This window comes from Cyanistes caeruleus, chromosome Z (genome assembly GCF_971803275.1).
Source record: "Cyanistes caeruleus chromosome Z, bCyaCae1.hap1.1, whole genome shotgun sequence".
In the NCBI taxonomy this organism is placed as follows: Eukaryota; Metazoa; Chordata; class Aves; order Passeriformes; family Paridae; genus Cyanistes; species Cyanistes caeruleus.
Genome location: NC_141732.1, coordinates 20,820,774 through 20,847,672, shown reverse-complemented (window position 1 = coordinate 20,847,672; position 26,899 = coordinate 20,820,774). Strand labels below are relative to the sequence as shown.

The 26,899-nt window shown below is 42.1% G+C and overlaps 1 protein-coding gene across 6 annotated transcripts; it reads right to left on the bottom strand.

Annotated features, from left to right (window-relative positions):
- Positions 1-9,814: 9,814 nt before the first annotated feature.
- Positions 9,815-26,522, bottom strand: ZFAND5 (zinc finger AN1-type containing 5). Of its 6 annotated transcripts, none has more exons than XM_086869337.1 (6): positions 26,045-26,522; positions 22,912-23,069; positions 22,356-22,467; positions 21,850-21,947; positions 11,716-11,841; positions 9,815-11,462 (listed from the first exon to the last, which is right to left on the bottom strand). In XM_086869337.1, exons 1-6 carry the CDS (start codon positions 26,419-26,421, stop codon positions 11,314-11,316), a joined length of 1,020 nt encoding a protein of 339 aa, XP_086725463.1. In that variant the 5' UTR covers positions 26,422-26,522; the 3' UTR covers positions 9,815-11,313. The 6 variants fall into 6 exon arrangements, with proteins under 6 accessions (XP_086725463.1, XP_086725465.1, XP_086725464.1 ...); XM_086869339.1 differs by lacking the exon at positions 26,045-26,522 and adding an exon at positions 25,459-25,904; XM_086869338.1 differs by lacking the exon at positions 26,045-26,522 and adding an exon at positions 25,304-25,682.
- Between the last annotated feature and the right edge of the window lie 377 nt (positions 26,523-26,899).

Sequence of the window (26,899 nt, the reverse complement as noted above, 5' to 3'; positions counted from 1 at the left end):
CAAGAATTCCAGAGTTGCTAAAAGTATTATATTCTTTACATGGACAGCGGATACGTCTATATGACACACCACCCTCTCCTCACTGTATGTCCTCTGCAGGGATAACTGCACTACTCACATGGCAAGGATGTGAAAGGCACTGAGCTGGGTCAGATCAAAGGTCTATTTGTGGGAACTGAATTAGCTGAGATAGGTAAAACCTTGGACCAGGTTCCTAACAAAGAGGGAATAAACCTGAAGCCTTGGGAGGTGGGTGCTGGAGGGAAATTGACGGAGTCATTCCACAATAAGTCATGTCCCTATTGGATTGGGGATTGGTTCTCTGCCCTCAGATACCCCTTCACATTGTGAAGCTCACCACACCCCTGGGTCTTTGGATGCAACCCCTCTGACCGTGTGGTCTCTGTGAACATTAGAATCTGTCTTTGGGGACTCCATTGTACCCGTCCTGATTTACTCTGCCACGCTTGACCTGGCCAAACCGGGAAAGACCCGTCTCAGAACCCCACTGTGACATCCATCTAGCAAAACTGTCAAGTTTCTAGAAAGCCTAATGAATATTAAGGATACGGAGGAGGAAAGCAGGACACACAACAAGCCTTCCTTTGGAGACTCCCCTGCTTTCAGCCAGCAAATCATATACATTTAACACTGTATTAGAGAAGTTGGTTTTAGCTTTTTAATTTGTCTAGTCCCTTTCTGATACATTCAGATTTTTTGCTCTTTGCAAGATCCAGCAACTGTGAATCCCATCTGTTCATTTTTTGTTGGGTGGCACAGTCCTTTCTTCTGTTTGTTTTGCTGGCTGCCTAAACACATCCCTGATTCCCAAACTGCAAGCTCTAGTGAATGATACACTGTCACCTTTTCAGATAGCATCACTGTCCTTAGAAATGGTTTCAAGAAAGACTAAGAATATTTTGTGTTTCTTATATTTTTGGTTCAATTTATCAAAAGGGTGTCTTCATGTATTTATTTTGTAATTTGATTTGACACAGAAAGATTAGGGCTGGACAGTAAATTACACATGACTGGACTGGTTTCTCAGAAAACAAGGAGGAGCTGCCAGTACTGCCTATCCCCCCAAAAAAACAGACTATTTCATAGACCTGGAAGCAGCAGAACATTTTGCACATTTTGCAAGGGCCAAACAGCCTGGCATTTGCCTGAAGCCATTAAAACATCTTGTTTCTCCATGCTAAAGGCTGATAGACATGCTGAGCTGGGAATTGCTGGAAGATGGTGTCAGACTCAGGATTCACCAGACTTTAAAAAAAAATGTTGTGCAGCTAAAATACTTTCTTTGATCCAAGACTGATTGACAGTGTCAAGTTTCCACATTTTCCTCCTTCCTGTACAAACGTGCAGTGTGGTATGAGAGCCACTGTGAAGAGGATAGCAGAAACTCTATGACAGGGCTAAGAAGGAAGGGAGAGAAGGAAGAGAAGGGTATTTCCTTCTCCCCATTGGCCCTTGTGTATGTAAAACCTAATTCTTTAAATAGATTATTTCAGACAGAACAGGAGTACATTCAGAATATGGAATGTTGCACTTCTAGTAAGGACATGAGGGGAGCAGGCAGTTTAGCTGGTTACAGTGTCGCCCTGGGTGTGCCATCTCCTTTTGGAGATGTTTTGTGTGTTCCTGCTGATGTGCATTCTGTAAGCACTAGCAGAAATTTACATTCTGGGACAAGTTTAAAAATTTGCACCGAACTACAGACATACTTGAGTTCTAACCTCAGCGAATTTAAATGCTGCAACTGGATGCACAAAGTGCAAAATATCCCTTTGGATCATTTATTCAAACTCACTTCTGTTATTCACATGAGCACTCAGAAACATTTTTTTTTTTAAATTGTCTGGATAAAATTCAGATACTGTGGTGGCAAATGTATGATGGATGGATGAACTATATGATATTACTAATAGCAAGGATAAGAATTTGTGAGTTGTTTCCTGAGGTTACCATGCAACCTCAACATGAAAAAGACCATGAAAATTTCAGCTGGCCTTCTCTTGGAATAAGGTCACAAAACCAAGGTATTAGACATTACCAAGAATTGCTTCATAATTACCACAACAGCCTTTTAAAAACACGTAGTCATTCTTTTACTGTAGAGGGCAAGATCAACAGCATACTCCTGCTGCTTGTTATGTCTTTGGCAGAGGCCAGGAGAGATCAGATGGACACTGTGGCTTCCCTGGTACAATGATGAGCACCTTCCTTGGGCCTGGAGGAGCCTGCCAGCTCTGCTCCTCTCTGGAGCAAAGGAGGGCAGTGCTGACTGCTTGCAAAGGTCTAAGCGTCTTGCTCTGCTAGCTCTTGAACAATTGCATTGTACTCTTCCCCTCTGAAAAGTTGGTGCTGCTTTGAAAGAATTAAACCTTTCTGCAGGCATAATTTAACCAACCACTTCCACTTTCAACAGCATGTGAAGATTTTTATAAAGAGAATTCTTGCCTGTTGAGTAAACACTACACCCTGGTTACTAAAAATGTCTATATAATTGTTTTGGGTGTTCTGTTACTTGGGCAGGCTTCTGAAGTGTTAACTGTGATATTAGTGCTAAATGCACTGAGCTGTCTTTTGCATTTACTGGAATTGTGACTCACTGAGCTGACTAAATCGCTACATGTTTAACTTCAGAACAAGGCAGAGCTAATGTATTTCGAAGCGGTATTTGATAAGCAGATTATTCCACTGCCTACAAAAATCCATACTAATAATTAGAGAAAATTAAGTATGAGAATGAATTACGTGGTGTCTCTTGCTGACATAAATAGCTCCCACACTCCTCTCTGCATTTTGCTTGGTCTATTCACCATGCAGAGCGTGAGTACCTTGAAGCAACCACGGCCTCAACATTGTATACTGGACTTTGAGGCTCCTATTTTAACATTTTATCATATTGTCATAAAAACAGGACAAACACTCTTATCTCCTGTTACAGTCATTATAAAATTCCACGTTTCAAATCTTTATAAAATCATAAACCAGAGGAAAAAGTATTCCCCGTTCTCTCACAAGTCAGAACAGACATGGCCAAAATTCACATAGAGGCCCTATACAGAACAACCATACTTCAGGAATTAAACCTTCCTTGTTATTAAAGGAAAAGCATTTGAAAATCAAAAAAGGGTCTTGAAGCACAAAACACCCTCATTGGATGATCCACATGGCCGCTTGCAGGGCTTTGTGCAAGCTGTTGTGGCACTGCTGTGCCTTGCCTCTGACCATAGGTAAAGTGAAGTCAGTGTCTCTTGTTGCAACTCAGTCATCCCTGGCACTTGCAATGAGTGTGGGGGTATGAGAATGCTCATGCTGGAGCAATGGTGGTGGAGGAGGTGCTGTCCTCCCCTCTAGCAGGCTCAGCTCTGCCTGGTGACTTGGAGCGTCTTCTCCACCTGATAGTGCCTTGTCCCAGCAACCTGGGGACCAGCAGAGGCAATACGTTGGGTGTAAGCACTCACCCCCTCCATGGTGCCCTTGGCAGGGCCTGGCAGCTGCCTGCATCCCCTTACTGCTGAAACTGCAGATCCATCATCTCGGCGGTGCTGTGCCGTAGACAGCCCCAGGGCACCATGCTCTGGCCTGCTCAAAGTCCTTCTGAGCTCTGGTGCTGAGCAGTATATGGTCAAAGTGATCTGATTGTGCCACAGCTTGGCACCATCAGCACAGATTAAAAAAGCACACCTGCCTAAAATATTTACTTGTTCCTGGAACTTTGCTCTGGGACTAGCCAGTGTGACTGACAAGTTCTTTAATTGAAAAAAATAAGGTCGTTTCACCTTTAGTTTTTAGCCTTGGGAAAGGGGAGCCTTAAGGCACCAGTTAGTTTATTTTATTTCAGTATTTTTCTAAAAGCAATTTCCTCATATTGAAATTCCTTTTAAGTACCCAGGGAGGAGGAGGAAAAAAAGGTTGTTATTTAGCTGGCTGAGTCACTGAAGGGAGAGGTTTGTGGCGGTGCCAGGAGGTGTTGCAGGGATGGTGTGGGCTGGGGTTGGCGCTGCAGCAGGTCCAGCTGGGACCCCTGCAGCCCTGCCAGCCAGCCTGGGGCTGCTACAGCGACACAGGATGCCCAAAGTGGGCTCTGGAGAGACATGACAGCTGGGACTCCTGCACACATGGGGATGGCAGTGCCAGGGCTCAACCTGCAGCAGGGAGACCCTGATGGGCTGTCCTGGACACCCTTTCTCTGCAGCTGATTTTTGTGACTCACTTTCAGAGGTGCCAGAGGGAAACTGAGGCACAGTGAAGACTGGCTAGCCACTGGTTATGTTAAGCTGAATCAAACTCCTGAGTTGGTTGTGTTCCTACATTTGTGGGCTGAGAATGGCTCTTTCCTTGAAGCAGGGGGAAAAAAGCTATGAAGTGTGCTCATGGAGGTAAACCCTGCACACACCAAAGGCTTTGAAACACAAAAGCATGCATCTCTGAACAAAATGCTTTCCTTCTCTACACACAGCTTTCAGAGGCCTGGGAATTTTCAGATGCAGCTGTTGCCTAGAACAGAGCTGTGCAGCAAGCAGGTGCATTTGAACAACAGACTGTTTAAAAACTCAGTGATGAGGTTTGGGGAAACAAGAGATTTCAAACAGTACTCTTTGTCGGTACTCCACCTAACTAAATTGTGTTAAGAACAACCCAAATGGAAGCTAGCAACATAACTGATGTTAGTAAAACATTCCCTAAAAATAAGCATATTTAGAAGAAAAAGAAGTGGAAGTTACCCTGACTGCTAGGATTTGCAGTCTATAGTGGCATTCTTGCTTTCAGCTTTTCTAAAAATAGTTCTCAATTTGTAGCCCACACCAGCATACTACTCATACTGCAGGCTGTGCATATATTAACTTACTTTCTTCAGTACTAATCAAGTCTGTAAAGATATATTCTTGGCATAACCTTTTACCACAATTAAAAACCAACACATTCACACAGATCAGCTTCTCAAATTGTGTGAACTGCTTTAAGAAAATCAGACATGTTTACTTCAGACTGTTTAAGCGCTGTCATGAGTGGGGATGAAATGAAAGAGAAAAGGCCTTTCAAAGCTTGTGCAGGAGTTAAGTTAGAGTGAGGGTAAGGCAGCAGAAGTATATGGGTGTTCTTGCCTATTGGTGCTTTTCTTGTTTGGCATTGGTGTGACACAATTGTTTCCTGAGCTGAAGTGCCAGTGACTGAAGAATTTTAATAGCCTGATGAGGACCAAGTGTGTTGCTGGGTGGATTTTAGCTTCCAGAGAAGCATACCAGAGTTCACAGATCTTTTGGGGCAGTATTTGCTGTAAGGCAAATATAGAAATGGCAACTCTAGGCTTCACCTGGTTTTGCCCACCAACATGATGTAGTGGAGCTGTGTCTTGAGTAGTACCTGTTCAGGCCCCAGCCAAGGGGGTGCTGCTCCTCCCCTGGCCCTCCCTGATACCACTCTGGAGCTTGGGGAAAGCAGGTATGCCACAGTGACACTTGAAGAGGCAAGGAGAGCTGGGTCAAGGACATGGCACTGCTGCTTTTCCCAGCCAGAGGAAGTTTAGAAGTCCAGATGTTACACTCTTCTTGAGAGATGGCATTAGTCGGTGCTTGGGGCATTCCTAGATGTTGGATCTTTGCTTCTGGAAGCATAACTCACCCACCCTCTCTGTCTCTGTGACACTGCTCTTTAAAACATGGCTTCTTAACTTGGGTCACTTGACCAAAACCAAATCAGGAAGCAATTGCACAAGTTAGGGTAACACTGGTGCTGTAGAGACAGTCAAGCAGCTGGTGGCAGTGGTCTGGTATGTCATATGGCACAGCTGGAGCCAAAACTGCAGGACTGTGTCCTTGCCAACCCCTTCTGTGCTTTGTCCTTCCCTGTGTGCACCTGGGACAGCAACCCTTACCCACCAGCATGAGGGGCTCTAGGAAACAGGGGCAGAGGGACAAAAGTCCTGATGTTACTATTCACTGATAAAACCTTTGGCCTCCAGCAGCTATCTGCAGGGTGCCTCTATTTACTGAAGGCTGGACAACACTGAGAAATGACTCAGTGCTGAACTCAGCCTCAGCAGAGGACAAACACACCTGCTTAGGTGAAATGAGGTGAAATTAACTTGAACCTCAAGGCCATTTCCTAACATATCACTATTTCCAAAGTCTAGCTTAGCAAATGCTGCTGAGAAGCCAGTGAACTGCTGGCGCTGTCAGAGGTCCAGACATGTAATCACTAACTTGTCTCAACAAAAGTATCCCCTTAAATGTAAAGCTGCAGGTGACTGGCTCACACTCAGCTAGCAAACCTTGAAGCTGCAAAGGCAAATGCTAATCTTTGCATCACTGCTATGCTTGAAGCTCCCAGCCAAACTGTTTCAGCATGGAGACTGCAACAATTCCTCAGCAGTGTGTAGTGGTCTCACCTCTCCTGCCTGCCTGTGCACCATCCTCACACCAGACCCAGTACCCAGTGAACTTCTCATGAACTGCTGTGGTGACAGAATTGACAACAAAACATCCAAGACTTTGGTCATACAAGGTCAGTTAGGAATTCTAACAGAAATATGCAAACCAGTATGGGTATTATTCATCATATGAATCCAGCAATCAAAGGAACCAGCTCAGTCTCACTCTGAAGACTGAAACCAGAGTGAAAGGGATCAAGATTTTTCCAGGGTCATAAATCTACTTTCCCTCCATAAATCCCATGCTACTTAAAATACAACTAAGGAAAATCTACTTTAGCCTAATCCTATTTAAACCCAACCTGACCCGGTCTCCCAGAAGCATTATCAAATAGTCCTGTGCACAGAATGTTTCACAAGCTTTCTTGGGAACTCACGGTACAGTCATCGTGCACCTAACTTCTCACTGATCCAATAAAGAAAATTCAATCAAATATAAAAATGTTTTCCACTCAAGGAAAACCCTAATAAAAAAATGAAACAGGCTGGGTGGGTTTTAAACAATATATATGTGTGCTGTGGTAAAGAGTAGATGTACAAGAATGAGGGATGGTGAATTGATTTCCTTTTTCTCAGATCTGTGCTACAGTCTCACTCATACTACCACGTGAAGATTCACAGTGGGACTTCTATCTCTTTTGCTATTATTTGAAAATATATTTAAAAGACAAAAATACTAGACACAGGCATTTTAGGTCTCCAAAAGTGAAAGGTCAGAGCTGTAGGCACATTTCTTCACCTGCATGCTTACCATGCAATAGCTTGGCAAATGCTTTCTGCTTCCAACACCTCTCACAAGATTATGCCAACAAGGTAACAAACATCTTCACCAAAAGGCTTTCAGACAACAAAACCCATTAATTACCAGTCAAGACTGCTGTCAGTGAAATCTGAAAGTAAACCAATAAAGGGAAGTCCAAATAAACATCTCTAAATAGGCCCAAATTAATTTAATGACACCTTTCAGACACAGGATAAAGGGACTGAGAGGTAAGACTGCAGTGGAAACATGAAGCTGACAAAACTTCTGCAGTGAGCAGGGCCCCATACTGAATCATGGCTTCAGTTTACCTTTTCTTTTTTTTTTTTTTATTATTTTTTTATTTAATTATTATGGCATTTAGGAGCAATAGGAAGATTCTAAAAACACAGGGACCAGGAAAAGTTTAAAGTGTCTTCCCATAGTGCTCACTGCTCTATCAAAATAAACTCCTGGTAAAATCCCCATACAAAGCATTTAAAAAGTATTCATTTTTCCCTGCCCAAACCAAACCATGCTGAAGATGGCTGGACACAGAGGAGGGTAAAATAAGCTCAGACACGGCCACATTGCACAGCAGCTTAGCTAGTGATTCTGCATGCAGCTAAGGTGTCTGGAGTCCAATTAGGCAAGTACATTTGGCTACTATGCAGTGACTCTAACTCCTTCCCTGGATTTTAATATTTTCATGAAACACGGCAGTCTTGGTGGTTAATTTAGCAAATACGGCTCTGGTCTGTCAATAGAGAAATCATGCTACACTGCTAAGTGGCACACACAATTCCCTCAACATTTTTAAAAATAATCCCAAACACATGTAACTATTAAAAACACAAACAAAATGAAGAACTTGATCCACAGTCACAGTGATACAACTGAGAAATGTCACCTGTGCATGGATCAAAAATAACATCACAGAGCAATGGTAGTTATTTAGCACTTACAGGCATCCCAGTGGGAACTTGAAAGGAGCAGGGTTCTGGAAGTTCCTTCTCTTGACACAGGTGATGAGTAACCTGTAAAATGCCTATGAAGAGGGAGGCACTTCACCCTGCAACCCCCTCAGACACCTTGTCAGTTAACTGAGACCTAACCTGCCTTGGACCGAGACTCATCACACAATAATTAGAGAAACAAAGAATATTGAGTTGGAAGGGATTCACAAGGATTACCAAAGTCCAACTACTGGTCTACCCTGCATTGCTTGTGCTTAGGTGCAAGAGTAGATACAATCATCCCATTTATTTTTTGTTTTCTTTCCATAGTGAATAAACCTCAGACTGGGAGAAGCAAGCTTACTGCTGCTTGGAAATAAATGCTGGTGAACTGGCTGTGGATACAGTGAGAAAAGGAAGAGCACCACAAGGGGGTTTAATGAAGACAGATACCTCACTAAGGCAGTTTGAGCTGAAGTAACACTCACTTGAAAAGCCCATCTTCCAACAGTGCTGCAATACTGGCCATGAGCTTACAACAGAAACACACACTGAAATGGTCATTAAAAAAAAGAATTTGGCATCTGCATCTTACTATCTAGTACAAAAGACAAGTACAAGACAACTCCTTCAGGAAGCTGTAACAGTAGAAATTTCAACTATCAACTTTTTCTTAATATAGTAGTTTATCTATGCAAATAAAAGTCAAGCCAGTGTTCTTGGTTACTACTGTAGGTGTTGATTCTTGCATTTCAGTACTCCCATCTTTACCACTATTTTCATTTAATTTACATCAAATCACAGACTGCTGATTTTCTGCTATTTTGCATCCTACAGAACTCAATTCTTCATACTGTTAGAGATCAGTCTTTGGTTCAGCTATATTAGGCTGTGCCCTTTCAAGCAGAAATGGCCACAGTTACTCAAACATCCATCTACAGGGCATTCCCAGGTTAAAAAAAACCAACAAAAACCAACACCTTTACATCACCTTTAAGCTGTAGTGGAGTTGCTGATGTTGCTTTAATACAAAAGGGAGAAATACTGTCATTTTGGTGCTTTAAAGCAGTCCCTTGATGAAGTCCCAAAGCATGCCTGTGGTTCCCTTACTGGAGGTACAGACAGTGTATGGAGTATTAACTCACCAGCTGACTGGTGGGATACTGATTTCTGATATAAGCAAATTTTACAGATCATCCAGTACTGACATCTTCATCTACTGCAACATGTGGTGTACTATATCCTTTCCCTTCCCACTGGAAAGGATAAACCAGGCACTTCTACCTCCTATATTTGGTTGTGGACAGAGACAGTAACTCTGCCATGGTCTGCTAGTGAGGACGTAGGTATAACAGCTTAGTCAGTGTACTAGCTCTATCGTGACAGATACACCGGAACCAAGTTAGCAGTTTACTGCTAATACTTTCCTTTTCTCCCTTTAAAGCAGATGATTGTTTTCTGGCATTTTTGTCAGGTCATCAAGTAGTTACCTGCATCCCAGTTGCTTATGCAATTTGTCTCACAAAAAGCTGGTATATCTAAATAAGGACATGGGCAAGCTTACACATAAGACAACATCTGTAAGAACTTACATTAAGCTTTGCACTTGAGCCTCTGCAAAGTCACATTCTCATTAGAGCAAGAACTAAAACCAATGGACTACCATAAAAGGAAATATTTCCTTCTGTACATTATTTTTATTATTTACATAATACAATATAGCATAGATGCTGGGTAGCTTATGTGCAATACATAAATATGAACTATCTGTACATGTTTGCATATCTAATAACTCAGAAGAACAAAGTTAGAAGCAAAAACCTGACGCTTTTAATAGTGAAGTAAAAACCAAGACTGAACACTGGCAATAAAAATCAGGCCAGAAGTAGTGCCTTGTGTACGTATGTAACTATTTACAGATGAGAACAGGCATTACCACAACACTAGTCTAAACCGTATTTGTTTATATAAAAAAACCAAGTTTCATACATCACAAAAACCCCTTCCATTATAACACAGAAGTGATATATATTACCAGACAAGCATCAGTGAAGAATACTGCCTTTTCTAGAGTTGTTATTGTACAATGCCAGATAACGCAGCCCATGCAATACACCCAAGAACACTACAGTCCTATACCCAAGTACAATTAAAAATGATAAAAGCAGTCCTCCAAGAGTGGTTCCAGCTACCATTTAAGTCTACAGCAGCCATGTTAGGTATGGTTTTCCATGCAGAACGGTGCAACTGTTACATTTAAAACTAGAAAAATTAATTCCTAATATTCTTCTGAACTTGGAACACACAGAACATAAGTAATACATGAATAGTAAACTGCTCTAGTATTTCAGCAACTTATTTAGACCCGTGTTGCTTGATAGAGATGATGTGATATGTCTAGAAACATTTGTAACTGTTTTTTGAAAACCAGTCTTACAATATTGTGCTACACAACGTTTTTAGCTATGCAAGGAAAAGCAGACAACTCTGTTGCAGGCCAGTTCAGAAGCTCCTAACGGGACATTTCCTTTGGGAACTTTTTTCTAGATTCTAAAGTTGATGTAATTTTTACAAAACGATTTTCCTCTCATATGTATCTGAATTTTTCCATTTTGCTCAGTGCAGTTTTTAAGTGACTTAAATATGGCATTGACACTCACGTTACTGAGATGGTAGACCCATCTACACAGCATTCTGCTGGAAAACTAAAATGGAGTGTGGCAACTAAAAGTAGAATGAGATTTTAAATGATAGAAGTAGACTGCCAACTGTTTTGATGTATCCTTCTCCAAAACAGGCATATAACATTAACCGAACATTAAACAACTCATGCACATCTCAAAAGGCAGAGCTGCTGCACACATGCACATTGCATACATCTGTTTGGCACACGTGAACTAGAGTCTGTCTCTGTGCATGTGTTTTCCTGTGCAGGGTTCTGATCATCCATCTATTCTGGGGAGGGCATATATATATTTTCAATGGCTGTATCTATCCAATTCTGCCTGTATCAAACACCCAAACATTTGAAGTATTGTTTAGACAGACAGGACTAGAAGTAAAACTCTGGAAAACAAAGGAAAATGACCATGCACCTGCTCTTTTCATGTTTTTAGGATGTATTGAAAAAAAAAGCCCCACAAAGAGTCAGTCAGTCTTTTCACAAGCAGATTAATTTATATTCTCTGAATTTTTTCAGCCACCACGACTGGATTCTCTTTTCTGATTTTTGCTGCAGCTTCTGCTTTATAATCATATGGGCAATTATGCTTGTCAGAATAACGGTGAAGTCCACAAAATAGGTTTCCACATCGGCAGTCAAATCCTGTACACAGAAAAAGAAGCAACATTACTAGGAATATTAGTTTTAATTGAGGATATTAATTAAGGGTGCAGTCGCTACATATGCATACGTCTCTCTACTATGACATACAAAGTAAGAAAAAGTTTACTTAATCATGTGAATTGTGAAGAAGCAGCTAAATTTAACAGAACATGTATTTTGCCAAGTTTTATCTAGCAAGAGGTAGATTCATCAAATCATGCAAATTTGTTTAAAATTGATAGTATCCTCATACCTGTAAGGCCAACCTTCTTCCTGCACATGAAACATCTGTTCTTCTTTGGTTTCGGCAGTTCAGCAGCTCTCTCTTCACTTTCTGAAGTACCAGGCTGAGAAACTGATGGACTTGGTTGAGTAACAACTGTTAAAGCATGTAAAGGAAATAAGGGTTACATTTGCTTTTCCTGACTTCACTAGGTATCCAGTAGTACGCATACATTAAGGATTAATTCACCCACTACATAAACTTAGGTCTAAAAATGTGAATCAGAAATAAGGATTTTTAGGTACTTTATTCATCCCTTCGGACTCTACTTGAGATACTCAGATTTTTCCCCACATTTCAACCAACTAGAAAATATATGGCACTTATTCATTATACCTTTATGGGCTTGAAAAGCATGACAGAAATTCCATGTACACATTTCATATTTAAATACATCATATGATCAAGCAACGCTTAAATCTAAAACAGTACCAATACTGTCACAGCTGAAGTTACTGCACACAGTACTGCACACACCTCTGTAGGAAATATAACTAACAGGAACATATTTTAGAAAAAAATGAAATTCAGTAATATGTTCCTGCTATAGCAGTGGGTTGTTCTGCCACTTTTGCAGTGAAGTTGGGCATCTAAAGCAGCTCACCAAGACAGCAGCTAGGGAGCTAAGACAGCTGCTAAGAAGTTAATTCTGTGACAGACCCAGAACACAGCTACAAAATACACTGTTCAAAAGAGCCTTCATTTAAATAATAAAGTACAGATTTGCATTGCATGTGTATTTTTTTGTAAAATAATTGTAATTTATTCAGTTTCAGTATTCAAGCAGGTACTGTCAAAATGAATACTTTTGTAATTGCCTCTTTAGACATCTTTAGAACATCTTTAGACACAGCTGTTTTATTGAAAAACATGTTTTTCCCCAAAAAAATTCAATTTTTAAAATTGCTATCCTCTTCATATCCAAAACTGGAATTAAGGAAAGCTGAGAGATGCACTTGTACACAACTGTAATACCTGCTCTTGGTACAAGTTTGCTGAGCACTCCCAGCGTATGATAACATCTATCACATGTCTATTAACTACATAATACATTTCATAATAAATGGAGTATATAAGCCTCAAGGATGTATTTGCAATTAACTTCATACAAATATGATTTGTTGAGATTCTTTTGAATAGTACTTGTTTTTTAAAATTGTGCTTCTATTGTCATAGAAAACTTCACAATTCACCATACAAGAAGAAAGGCCCCAAACAGGACTTCATAATCTAAATAAGACTTACAAGCAACAAACTCTCAGAAGTAACAGGGACCCTTCAGTGCCCATCACCAAAAAATCTTATGCAGTAAAACAAATGACTGCTAATATTTTCTTATACTTCTGTATTATAGCAACAGTCGTAATGAATAAGCAAGGTCATTTACCTGTCTTTTTTGTCACATCGCAGATATTTTACAACTTTGGTTTTTGTGAAAGCCATTTGTTTTGATGAAGATTTTCAAGATGAAAATCTTGAAAATCTGAACATGAACAAATATGACACTCTGAACTTGTCCTTAAATCCTAAGAAAATCAGTGTTCAGTACCAGTTTGTCTACCAAAAAGCCTGTGACAAAAGTTTGGTTTAACAGCCAGCAATATCACAGAGTATACCTGTTGGATGTTATGCACCTTGACCAACAGCCATCAGCTATGGCCTTAAAAAAATAAAAATACTAAACACCTCCCCAAAAGCACAGTCAAACCTCTTTTTAAAAGACTTGTTATGTTGCTAGTTTGTTTCAAAATGAAATGCTAATGTGAGCCAAGGCAGATCAATAAGAGGAACCAGAAACATGCACATTGCAATTTGGTGTGTAGTTAGCTAAGGGAAAGCCATCAGCTATGACAAAACTTAAAAATTTGATGATGTTGCATGCTCTTTCAATCATGTGCCAGAGAAAATGTAGAGGGGGGCAAATGAACAGTGACAAAATTATTTAGAACATACACTAAGAGAAAATGAGAAAAGAACCATTTATATCACTGCCTAACTAATGTCAACAAGGAAGCAAAAATTAAAACAGCAACTTCCTAGGAACTACCAAGTCAAAAAGACAGCTTAGTAGATCACTCTACTACAAAACACAGCCTCTGAGAACAAATTAATCCAGGGAAAAATGTTACCAATTACTTCCATCTTTGCATCAAGAAACTGCAACAATGGCAGCCCTCAATGTATAAAGTGATGAGAGTGATCCTCAGAAACTGTAGCAGCACATTTCCTGAAAGGGCTGCTGAATAGGATCCTTCCCCCATAACTAAAACGTCTTCCAAGGAGGAAAAGCAGTACACAACATGCAGTAATGGTCACTAAAAGGGGGGACAAGAGGGGACATAGCTCCCTAAATACAAACTAAAATGTTCCATTTATTACTTTCCAAGAATAAAGGATTCTCCTATTATTTCATGCCAGCAGACTTTAGTCTGATTGGCTTTTATGATGTTAAGTGTTCATAAATGTGCTCCTGAGTAATGGTGAGGACAGAAGAAAAAGCTTCCTACTGTGTCCCCTAAAGCTCAGAACAAAACTCCTTTTTCATCAACCTGTAGATGAAAAATACCGAAAACTGTAGTTGTTCTGCCATGACATGAGGAGCCCACTTAAATCAAAATACTCTCCTTACAGTTGCTTGTCACAAAAGGCTTCCTTTAACACAAAAGACAAATCCAACTGGGCAAGTGCAATTCCAGTCCTCAAGACAGTAAATTTAATTCATGCCAGAAATCACACAGTGTTAATCCAAGTGCTCTAAAGATTTATCTATCACTACAGAATGGGTAGCTGAAAAGATGCCAAAAGCTGGAAAATAGTGGCTAATTGTACCTGTTGACCTGCTTCCTCAGTAACAGTGCTCAGATGAAGCAAACTCCTCACCACTAAAATTTCTTGCCACTGTAAAAGAGCTCATACCAGCATGCATGGGCTTTCTCATCCTGATCTCCAAACTGCAGGAACATGGATTTGAAGGATGGACTATGTTGTGGATAAGGAATTAACTGTATGGACATAGCCAGAGAGGTGTGGTCAATGGCTATATGTCCAGGTGGAGACTAGTGAGCCAGGTGGAGACAGAGCCCTCAGGGCTCTGTGTTGGGACCCCTCTCTTGAATATCTCAATCAGTTACACAGAAAGTAGGATTAAGTGCTCCCTCAGCATGAAGCCTCCTTCAGGGAGGACAGGGAGATCTGGACAAACTTCAGTAATGGGCTCAAGACCTGTGCACCTACTCTGCTTTAGATTCCATCTAGGGTGCTGAACCCAGCTCTGGGTTCTGAACTCAGCACAGGAAAGATGTCAATCTGCTGGGTTAGCACCAGAAGAGGGTCATGAAAATGTTCAGGGGGCTGAAGTGTCACCCCTATGAAGTTGAGCTGAGAAAGAAGGGTTTGCTCAGCATGGAGATGACAAGGCTCTAGGAATACCTTATTGAAGCCTTTCCAAGCTTAGAGGGCTTGTAAAACAGAGGGATAGATTCAGACATGGGCAGATAGTGACTGGACCAGAGGAAAAATTTTTCAATTACAAGAGAGAATTGTATTAGATGTTAGACAGAAATTCTTTAAGAGTAGTGATGCACAGGAACAGAGGTTGGAACTAGACGATCTATACGGCCCTTTCCAACCCAAATGGTTCTGTGGTTCTGTGTAGCCCTCTCCATCACCTTGGTCATGTCCACTCCCATCTCTGGCTCAAGACCTGCAAAGATTTACTTCATTCAAATTTTACCAGATCAGGTCTCCTACTACAATGCCAGAAACTTTAGGAACAACTCATCTCCAGAACTGGCTTTTATTAACAAATATTTTGGTCTTAAATGATTGCCTGTAAGCACTATAAAGATGCATTACCATCATGCCCAACAATCACTATTACCCTAGCAAATCAATGATAAATTAATGTAATATAATCCTCTACTAGAAGTGGATGCCTGAATAAGTCTACATGCATGCATGTCATCATAAATTTGGGAAGTTTTCCTTCAAATTTAGCCTAAAGATAAGACATCTTTATGAGAGGAACAGCAAGGCCACCGATAGAACCAGTCAGCCACATGACAAAGCACAATAGCAACTCAGTCTGCATGCAAAAAGGTTCTACAAGCTGGGAATAAAGTTCCTCTTAGACCCATAGGAGTGCCACTCAAAATTAAAAACCACTCTAAGAAAGAATGCTCAAAGCTGTCAGTAGTTTTTCTTATATAAAACAGTACAGCTGCTTCAAAAAAAAAAAAAAAAGCATGTATCTTACCAGTATTACAGATTTCACACTGGACAGGAATGAATCTGATGTTTCAGTTGAAGAAGATACATTGAAAATAAATCAGTACTATTTTCTAACATTCCCCATATCAAAAGTGACCAGAAAGGGATACAAAAGTAACAGAGTAAGGTTTTAGAAGCTTCTCTGACTGAAGAAAAATTCAGCAAAATTAGATTTAAGCACCCTAAACTTCACAGATAACAGCGGCACAAATTCTTAAAAGCACAGGGGAAAAAAACTGATTTAAGGACCATGACTTGATAAAGCTAACTGCCAACTCCTACCATTGAAGAAATGGAAAACACAACAAGGGAGAAAAGGTAAAGTCAGAAGTTATCTAAAAGACATTAGATGCATTTCTGCTGTTCTGGAGCTGAAACAATAGCAGTAGTAGGAGAAGTAGTAGAAACAATACCATCCTCATACTGCACATTACCACAATTGTCCTGGTTTCAGCTGGGATAGAGTTGTTTTATTCTCAGGAGCTTGTATGCTGCTGTATTTTGGATTTGGTATGAGAATAATGCTGATAGTATTAATAACACTAATGTTTTAAGTGTTGCTAAATAGTGCTTTTACTTTAAAACAAAGACTTTTCAGTGTCATGTGCTCTGCAAGCAAACAAGTACACAAAAAGACTGGAGGGAGCATTACTGGGACAGCTGACCAGAATGAGCTAACCAAAGGAATATTCCACACAACAGAACACCCTTCCCAATATATAAATAGGGGCATGTTGACCAAATGTAGCATGCATCACTTGTGAAGTTCCTGGGATTTATTCTTCTTTCCCCTCTTTTCATTACAATTATATTGTTATTGTCAACAGTATTGCTTATTTTACTTTAATTATTAAGCTATTTTTATCTTAACCCACAGGGTTTAGTTTTTCCCCCTGTAATCGTCTTCCCCACTGGGGAACAAGAAACAAGTGAGTGACTGCACAGTACTTAGCTGCCAGATGGGGTTAATCTATGACACTGAAGTGCTTGTACATACAATTTTAGTCTAGAAAGATGGGCAGTACCTGTAATGCTTTATCAAGCTTTTGCTCAGGAACTACAACTGCTATTTCGACCTAGGTGCCAGTGATGGAAGGCTGCAGAACAAACCTCCATCATGCTTTCTTTCATGCTGAAGTGCAGAAACAGAAATGTTCTGCAGCATGCCACTCACATTCTGCAAGTCCAACTCTAACTCATGTATTTGTGTATTTAATGTCTTAATTTAATATGCCACATTAACACAACATTAAGATTCCTTGGTTTCAGTATCACACAGAAACACAGTTTAATTTGGTTATTATGAAGACCTGACATGTGTGGTGTATCACTATTAGAATAATAATAATGTGCTATCACCAAAACACACAGCACCAGCATTTAGGTCCTCAGCTTTTCTGTATGCAGTGGACAGCTTCAGGACTTACAAGAGATTTCATTTCTTAAATTTTTCAATCAGGAGCATTTACCAAAGCTGCAGCAGACATGGGAAACATGAAGAAAAGCTAATTATTTTGAACACAATACAGAATTATCATATCAGAAAATGTTACTAATTCAACAGAACAGTTTACAGAGAGAAACATGATGAAATTACTTACAGCCATGTGTGAAAACTAACCACAACTAACAAGGCACTCATTACAACCAGATTTAAGGAACACCGTGTACTTACATTTTGATCTTATCAGATCTCAAGCTACCATACTTACATCTTACTCACAGTATTACCTGCAACACACTGGCTCTACCTACAACATAGCAAAGCAAGAGTAACCCATTATAGGGTCTCTCAACTGCAATGCCTAACAGCTGTAGAAGAGCTCTTAACCCTAAGAGCTTGATAGAAAGCAAAGAGGTGCCAACCACCATCGCCTGCTGTCTTCTAATGCTGCTGTAGCTGAATGAAAGGGTAGGTTACAGCAGGGATGGAAGTTACCAGTATTTAAGCATTTTTAAAATACTTAATTTACAGAATACCATTATCAGTTCAATTTCTGGTTCACTTTTTTATAAGCAATACTACTTGCATGTAACACTACTTGCTAAACAAGAGCATCGCTGCATTAAAAAACCCAACCCAACTCCAAAATCCCTAAATAACGGCAACAAACAACCACAGAAAGTACTAGTCCCTTGAGCCAGTGCTGATACTATGTATGGAAACACTGACAGACCTGACTAGAGGCTGACCATTCAGCAAAGTATTCACCTGCAAAAGGTCTAAAAAAATGCTAATAATATGCTACGCATTAAAACAATACAATTGTTTAAATAAACTTGTTTTCAAAAACATGGATTTTTAGTGGTGTATTGGTTTTGCATGGCCTGATTTTGGTAGCAAGAGGCTACAGAGGTTACTTCTCTCAGAAAATGGTAGAAGTTTCTTCGAAGTCTGGCAGAGCCAATCTCTGGTAACTCCAAAGTGGGGTGTGCCCCTTTGTGGCCAACCAGAAATGGTGGCAACACCTCTGTGGTAACATATTTAAGCAGAAAGAAAAACAGAAGTTGTTGCACAGTTGTAATTCCATCCAGAGAAGAGTGGAGTGAGAACATGTGAGAAGAAAAACGTTGCAGACACCAGGGTCAGTGGGGAAGGAGAGGCAGGAGGTGCTCCAGGTATTGGGGCTGAGATTCACCTGCAGCCTGTGGTGCAGCAGCTAAGCCCTTGCAGCCCCTGGAGATCCACAGGCAGGCAGAGATCCACCCACAGGCCAGGGAGGATCCCCCCACCAGAGCAGGGGGATGCCTGAAGGAAGGCTGTGACCCCATGGGAGACCTGTGGAGAGAGGAGCCATGCTCCTATGCAGGAGCAGGCTGTCCTTGAAGGACTGCACCCCATGGAAAAGTGACCCACACTGTGGCAGTTTGAGGGGTGCCATTGCCCATGGGATGAACTCACGTTGCAGCAGTTCTCAGGGAGCTGCTGCTCATGACATTGACTCATGCTGAAGAAGTTCATGGAAGAACTCTCTTCAGTGGGAGCGACTTCTTGGTGCAGCAAGGTGCAATAACTCCTCTCTGTGAGCAGTAGGAGCCTCAGGTGATAAACTGACCACAACCCACATTTATTCCCTGGCCTCACTGGGGTAGGAGGTACAGAGCTGCGGGGTGTGTAAAGCAGGGGTGGGGGAAAGGTTTTAAGGTCTGTTTTTACTTCTCATTATCCTATTCTGATCTTTTTAACGATAAACTATCACTTAGTCTGTTTTGCCCATGATGGTATTTGGTGATCTCTTCCCATCCTTATCTCAACCCATTAACCCCTGATTTTATATTCTCTTCCCTGTCCAGCTCTGGAGGGGAGTGATAGAGAGGATTTGGTGTGTGCCTGGCAACCAGTCAGACTCAGTCCACTACATGTTAAAGAAAACAACCATGAGAGCTACAACGAAGTTACCGTCTACCATGCCTTTCTTCAGATGTTAATGTACAATTAATTGTGTTAGCACCAGATTTGCTCTGAAGGTGAATCTAGGTGGCAACCTCAACCTGAGCAAAGAAGAAAAAACCAAAATCCCAACAAAATCAAAAGAAACAAGCTTGTCAAGCTTCATAGCTTAATTTTTTCTTAATTTCTCTATGTTCTCATCAGTTGTTTCAATTCCAAAAGCAAAGAAGTATAGTTTTATGCTACAAGACTGCAAAAAAATAAGCAGTTACCACATGAAACCCTTCTTTTAAACATTCTGATTCATAAGGGAAACATACAAAATTTCTTTTGCTAATGAACATCTGGCAGAAGAGAATGTGACTTCATACTCTTGAAGATATAGCTCATGATCTATTACCATTTGGTTATGAAATTGTCCCTAGTGTCAGGATAAGCTATCAGCTATACTGTATTTCATTAACAACTCCATGACTGCATTATCTTAGAGAATCACACCTCAAAGATAGTAATAACTTTTGTTGCTCCAGGTGATGAGAATTATTTACTATGTTCTAGTTTGTCCTTGGGAGACCAACACAAAATGGAAAAAAAACCTCGTCCAGATACACCAGGAATATTTTTTTATAAAAAGTCTAGGTCAGTTTCTCTTGTGCCTGCAAGACACACAGTAATGCACTACTAAATATAGTCAACACTGCTAATTTAAGATGTTCAACAAATCCTAAGAATAGTATATAAGGACATTATTTTATGCTGTCTAGGATCTGTGCCAAACAATAATGCTCAAAAGGGAACTTGGGCATTAGAGCAGCTGAAGCTGCCTCATGAATTTACAGGTATGGTCTCTCAGAAGGCAGTTAGTTCTTCACATTTTTTCCACAAGTATTTAAATTTTCTGGTAGTATTTCAAAACATCTCTACACAAGCCTGTGACAGCTTTTACTGGTTTCAACCTGTGAGATCATTTACTACAATTCCTAAGTATCTCTGAGCTGCTCTGGATTTTTTCCCTTATTCTCATCGATAGTCAGTTGTGTGACATATCATACAGCTGACCCACAGTACCTGAAAAACAGGTTATGTATCAACAATAACTAAAGACCTTCTTTATGACTGGCAAAATGACAACTGTTCCAAGAAAAGTAAAATCACCTATTACTGCTGCACTACTACTGTTTTATGATTTCCTATTTCCTTCTTGATGCATTCCAGTAGAATTTCCTAACACAACGGGTTAATGAATACTGTTGCAAAGTCAAAATTACTTTTCAGTCACATAACAAAAGCCTTTTCAGATGATATCAGCTACAGAAAGTTAATAACTGCAAAAATTCCCTTTTAGTCCATACATAATGAAAAAAGTATAATTGTACTTTAGTTCATGTCACAGAACCCTGACTCAGCATGACTTATGAAAATGGTAAAAAACCCTCTGTACAAATATTGGACAATTAAACATCAAGCATCAGACCATTTTGTTGGCAAAGATAGAATTATATAAAAATCACTTTGATACAGTGCTTAGTAGCATCTTTCTGATGCCATTTTCATCTCAATGACTTCAAAACCGAAAAAAATAGATTCTATCTTCAGTTTGAGTAAACAGACTTCCTACTACATCAGCTTTTAGTTTTTAAAACTGTTTCAGAGCTGATAAATAAAATAAAGTCTGGATTTGTTACAGTACAAAACAAGTATGTTAAGATAACCATTTGAACTGGTATGAATTCAGTTGTTCACCAGTTAGGTTAAGCAAGCTGCCTCTCCCTCTCTGCCTCACTCCCAGAAATAGTGAAGTTTCACTACTCCAGCTGTAACTATCCAGCATGAGAATAAAACTGTTAAATGGACAATTCACCCACAATTAAAGCTGCAACTACCTACCATCCCTGAAACAATGCATTGGTTATATCTAGGGACGACTCAATTAGTTCAAGAACCCTAAGCAACTTCTGTTTATTTTTCTAAACCACATATTCTCCCTTCCCCCACAGCCTCACTCCTCTGTAGAATGGAATTTATTAAGTGCCCTTCTCCAAACACAATGAGACATTTTGAGTCAGCTGGAACTGTTCTGCTAGATAATATAGTGAATCCCAACAATTTGACTTCAAAACTGAACACCTTACCCTGATACTATTTTAGAGTGTCTCACTTCTAAAAACTAATGTCAGGGATCTAAAAACCCTCATGAGTGTCAGTTATTTTACTAACAACATATATTTTAAAGCTTTTGTGGAACTACAGCTAGTAGTTCTTCTTCATTCTGCAGAGATTCTTGATTTGCCATATTCTTGATTCTGAGGAGACAGTACTCAAATGCATTTTAAACACATTTCTTAAGACCACCACCATAACAGGAGATGGCTACTCAGAAAGCAAACAAACCCTCCACTTGTGTTAAGTCCCTGGTTGTGCCCAGTGTCAATCTGATAACATACCTGGCTCAGTCTCTGTTTTTGGTGTCAATTCTTCTTCTCTTGAAATACTCATTTCTGTCATTTGCTGTGTTACAGGCAAAGCAGCAACAGGCACGTTTCTGTTTAAGCACAGTGAAACATGTAATTTATATCAGCTTTACATTCATAATAAAACCTTGAACTGTCCAGACCCATTAATGAACTACTGGTTCAGTCATTACAAATATGCAACCCTGATCTATGCTTCTACTATCTTCAAAACACACTTCTATATTCTATTTTAGTTTCCCTAGAAGAAAACAGGCAAGTCTGTAACTAATTAGTTCTGTACATAAACAAAAAACATTCTTTATACTGCAGCACTACAACACCAAATACTTGACTGATTTTTCACTTTACATGGATTCACAGAGCCCTGTCAGGTCCTTTTTCCTCTGCAGACACTCACAGCAACAGGGCAGGACTGCTGCAGGCCTTCCCGCACACTCACTGCTCATTCAGCCATCACAGTACAATCTTAATTTTACCTTGTTTTTTCAGATGTGCTGCCAGCAGCACCTTCACAGTTGTTTAAGCTAGTGTCTGCTCTCTGTACAGATGCAGAGTCTGAGGTAGGACTGTTTGGACCACTGGTTGTTCCTATGAAACAAGAATTTGACAAGTTATGAACAAATTGCAGAAAGCACATTAATCAAATAGTCTCCTATACAGCCACAAACTGCCTGCACAACATATTCAATGCAACTGCTTTTGTTACTTTTTACTTAGAGACGCTTTTTATTTAATAACCAAAATACAGATTGCATGAGAAAATTCTAACAGAAGTGGCTATAATGGGAAAGCCATTATTGTGGAAAGTATACGCGGAAAGCAAACCACAACACATTACACAGATATTATTTTTATCTTTATTGTGCATTAAAGTAGTATTCTCTTTGAATATTCAAACTGAATTTAACTGAAACTCTTTTAGTTTATTTTTCAGAAGTTATCCTAAAAAATGTTCTAGTATTCCTTGTAATCCTCTGTGTATCTTATTTCAAAAGAAATAAAGAAACCCCCAACAATTCCCCACACCCTTACCCATTGGGCTGATTCTACCACTATTCTGCTGTCGCTGAAGATGTTCTTTGTAGCAAACAGAACACATCCCATTTGTCCTAGGATTTCCATAAAATCCACATCCTGTACTACACAGCATAGGCCCTGGGGTCTGGTTTGTCTCCTGAGTCATCTCGATGCTGTAAATAAAACAAAAAACTGCATTAGGAGCTGGCATGTCACCAAAATCAATTACAGGGTTAAAAGTATTAAGAACAAAAAGAATTGTAAGTCTGTTCACCCTGCCCCACCAAGTGATATCATCGTGGTTAAAGAGGGTTATAGGAACGTTAATATACCATGCAAGATCACAATTTATTGCTAAGTAACATCATTATGAACCTTTAAGACAAGTGTCATCATACTAGTACTGAGAAATAATATACCTGCTGAGCACTGAACTACATGTGAAGGCTAATTTAATTTTGACAGCTAAAAAAACCTCCTTAAGTACTACCCTCTGAGCACTAATAGGGACATGAAGAATAAGACTAAATTCATACCCACAAAACAGTTTTGGCAAACAACATAGCTTATTTTTGCAGGACTCCAGCAGAGCCAAGAGACTTCAGCAGAAAAGCCCTGCTTTTTCAGTGCTTATCTCACATCATTTTGAGGCTAATTCCACATTAGCAGTACTTACTCTCACAACACTCTTTCAAGGAAGATAACATTAACAACTCCAAACTGTTGAGTATATTCTATTATAAATCTTACACATTTACAAGAGAAAAAAAACCAAAATTCTCTAATCAAGTTGTGTCAAGGCTTCTAAGCTTCCCAGAGGCATTCAGTGCCAAACATGTTAGAAATAAGGTTTTCACCTTCACTGCCTGTTAACCTCTGCAAAGCAAGGTTAGTAGAAAACTGTATAGCCGCCAAACCCTGGATTCCCAAGGGCAATAAAACTGGAACACAGTAATAATGCATTTGCTACAAATTGAGGACATGTAATAGTATTGCATTAAAATTTAAATTTAGTAGAAGCTGTGCATATGTCATCTGAAGACATTGGATTAATGTTGTCCTGCTCTGAAACTGTGACAGTAAGAGATATTTGACGGCTGACACTTGCTAGAAGTAAAATATGCCAAAAGTGAATTTGTTACAGTGGAAATAAAAATGCTTCTAATTAACAGAGCTCGCACTTCAAGTAGTAAACTTATGCTTCCCTAGTACTGCAACTGCAACTGACAGGTACCTTTAGCTAAACTAAACTTCTGGGATCACAGTAAACCAAAACCAGGAGAAAGTAAACAAGCAAAACTCATCTTGTCTGCTGGTGGTCATAGGACCTAATCTTCTACGTATAAATAGCTGTACTCTTTATAGCTTTGTAACACCTACCAGGTATAAATAGCGTTCTTTCTGGCTACAACACGGCTTCACACTTATTCTGATACAGTTTTACAGCCAAACACATCAGTCAAGGGAACTAGAAGAAAGCCTGAACCACGTAGAGGAAACCTAAAAAAAAACTTTCCATCTTCGACAAGATGTAGGCCTATGTCTATATAATACAAAAAAGTTGCTTCTGCCCTTTGGTTACTAACCAGCTAAGATCAAACGCACTGCCAACATCAACTGACTTGCTTAATTTCCAAGTTAACACGCTAAAACAAATTTCACCACTTACTAAATGTTGCTTTAGGTGCCAACTCTAATATTCTAGTACAAACTAGACACTAAGCAGCTCCTTTGGTCTGCAGAGTCTTCCACTACTTGCAATGCATGCCCCTAACGGAACGATCAAGTCGTTGCTACCCAACGCAGAACAAGCCGTGCTTTTCCAGGCTCCGGGAGGCGACCGGCCCTTCACTTTCAAGGAGCCTCCCGACAGTGGGAACCCCGCTACAGCACAGGCACCCCTGTCCACCGCTTACCGCAGCTCTGCGCCGGGCACTGCCCGCTCGGCGGTGCCGCTGCCGCCGCGCTGGGTCGGTCACATGGGCGGACGAGCGCCTGCGCTTCCGCCTGTCAGGCGGCGGCGTGACGGGCCCGGGCCGCCCGGCCGCCCCCGCCGCCCGCTGAAGTCAGTCCCTATTTATATCTCCTGCAGGCCGCCGGCTCCGGCGGGAGGAGGCGCCGGCGAAATCCGACTGCCCTTTCCTTCCAAGTGGGGAGAGGGGGTGCTGACCTGCAGCCCAGAAAATGCGGCATCACCAGCCCGCCGCCTCCCGCGATCGGCGCCCCGGGGCAACCATCTCTCCACGAATGCGCCCCGCGACCCGGGGCGGGTAGGGTTACACCCAACCGCTCCTCTTCGAGAGGAGGGATAAAGATAATTAAAAAAGGTCTCCTTCCACCAGCACCCCCGCCGTCATCAGCCCAACTCGGAGGAGGATAAATCCCGTTAGCGACCCCGGCCGCGCACCTCAGTCACCCCTTCGGCCCCGAGGCCATGGCCCGGCTGCCGCCTTCCCGCCGGGCACTCCCACACCGCCGGCGTAACGACAAAAACGAGGGCCCCAACACGCGCTGAAACCAGCCACAAAACCCGGGCGCTGCGTTAGCAACGGGCTCACTGACCTAAATACCGGATTGCCTCAACATCCTCCTCCCGAAGAGGGGTCACGATAAACACGAGAAACACACGAACAAAACAAAAGGAGGATGCGCAAGGGCTGCGCGGGTCACTCGCCGCTCACGGCCGCGCTCGGGCGAGGCAGAGCCCCGCGTCGGTACGGGGGAACGGAACCGGCGTAGGGCGCTCCCCAGGCGGGTGCAGTCCGGTGGCTGACTCAGACAAAAGCGGGGGGCCCTGCCAAGCGCCCGCAGTACCGCGCGTCTTAGCTACGTCGCCCACCCCCTCCGCCTCCTCCGACACCCGGACACAAAAGACCCGAGACGCTGCCGGGCAGGAGCGGTGGCAGCGGGCGGGGGGGTGTCCGGCCGGGCCGCTCCTCGCAACCGCCTGAGTCACGGTCGGCCCCGCCGCCGGCAGGCCCCACGCCGCCGGCAGACACAGGAACCTCATTGTCTCGCCGCCTGCGCTGCCCCGCACCGGCCCCGCCGAGGGCCGACCGCAACGAGGCCGCCCAAGAGAAGGCCCGGGCACACCTCGCCGCGGTGAAGGCCCCGCGGAGCCGAGACCAGCCTGCCACATCTCACCCACCTGTTCCCGGCGGGGGACACAAACCCCGCGGCGGCCGCCGGAGAAGGAGCCGCGGATAGCTCCGGGCGGTCGTGGGGAGAGCGGGGGCTGCGGGGCGCGCCGGGCTGGCGGCCGCGCCGCCGCCGCTTCGCTCCTTTGTTCCCGCAGCGGCAGCGGCGGCCGTGTCGGCAGCGACGCGAGGCGGGACCCGCCGAGCGTGGAAGGCGGGCGGCGGGAAAGCGCTGGCGGCGGGTGGGTGGGGAGGGGGAAGATGAAGACGGCGACCAGGAGGAGGAGGAATAGGAGGAGGAGGAATAGGAGGAGGAGGAGGAGGAGGAGGGAGGAGCCCAGCCCGCCCGGCGGACGCGGCTCCTCCCCCTGCCGGCCCGCCGGTGCATGCGTGCTGTGGGCCCGCGCTCCGCCCGTTGCCGCTGTGGGGCAGCGCGGGCCCGGTGCCGCGCCGGCCGTTCGGCCCCGGGGACACGTCACGGAGCGCGGCAGCCCCGGGCGGCGGCGGCTCACCGCTAGGTGTCCGAGGGACACCCGGCACACCGCGGCACGTCGAGTCCTAGGGAGCTTAGATTGCCTTAAAAATACCGTTTTCTTGGGTATTTCTTTCTTTGTGCTTGACGTAAATTTGCCTACAAGAGCCGGGCGTCTTGTGGGATGAAAAGTAAAAATGCAGGAGCATTGTCCCGGAACGGAAGAGAACTTCCAATTTAAATAATAATTTCAATTTAAAATATAATTTATAATAATAAGATAATTTCATTTCCATTTGTCTGATAGCTTAGTCCTTTCACTGCTCTGAAAAGCAGAGGTACACAGAAAAAAAAAGAATAATGAAGTAACTGTACATTTTACTTAATCCAATGA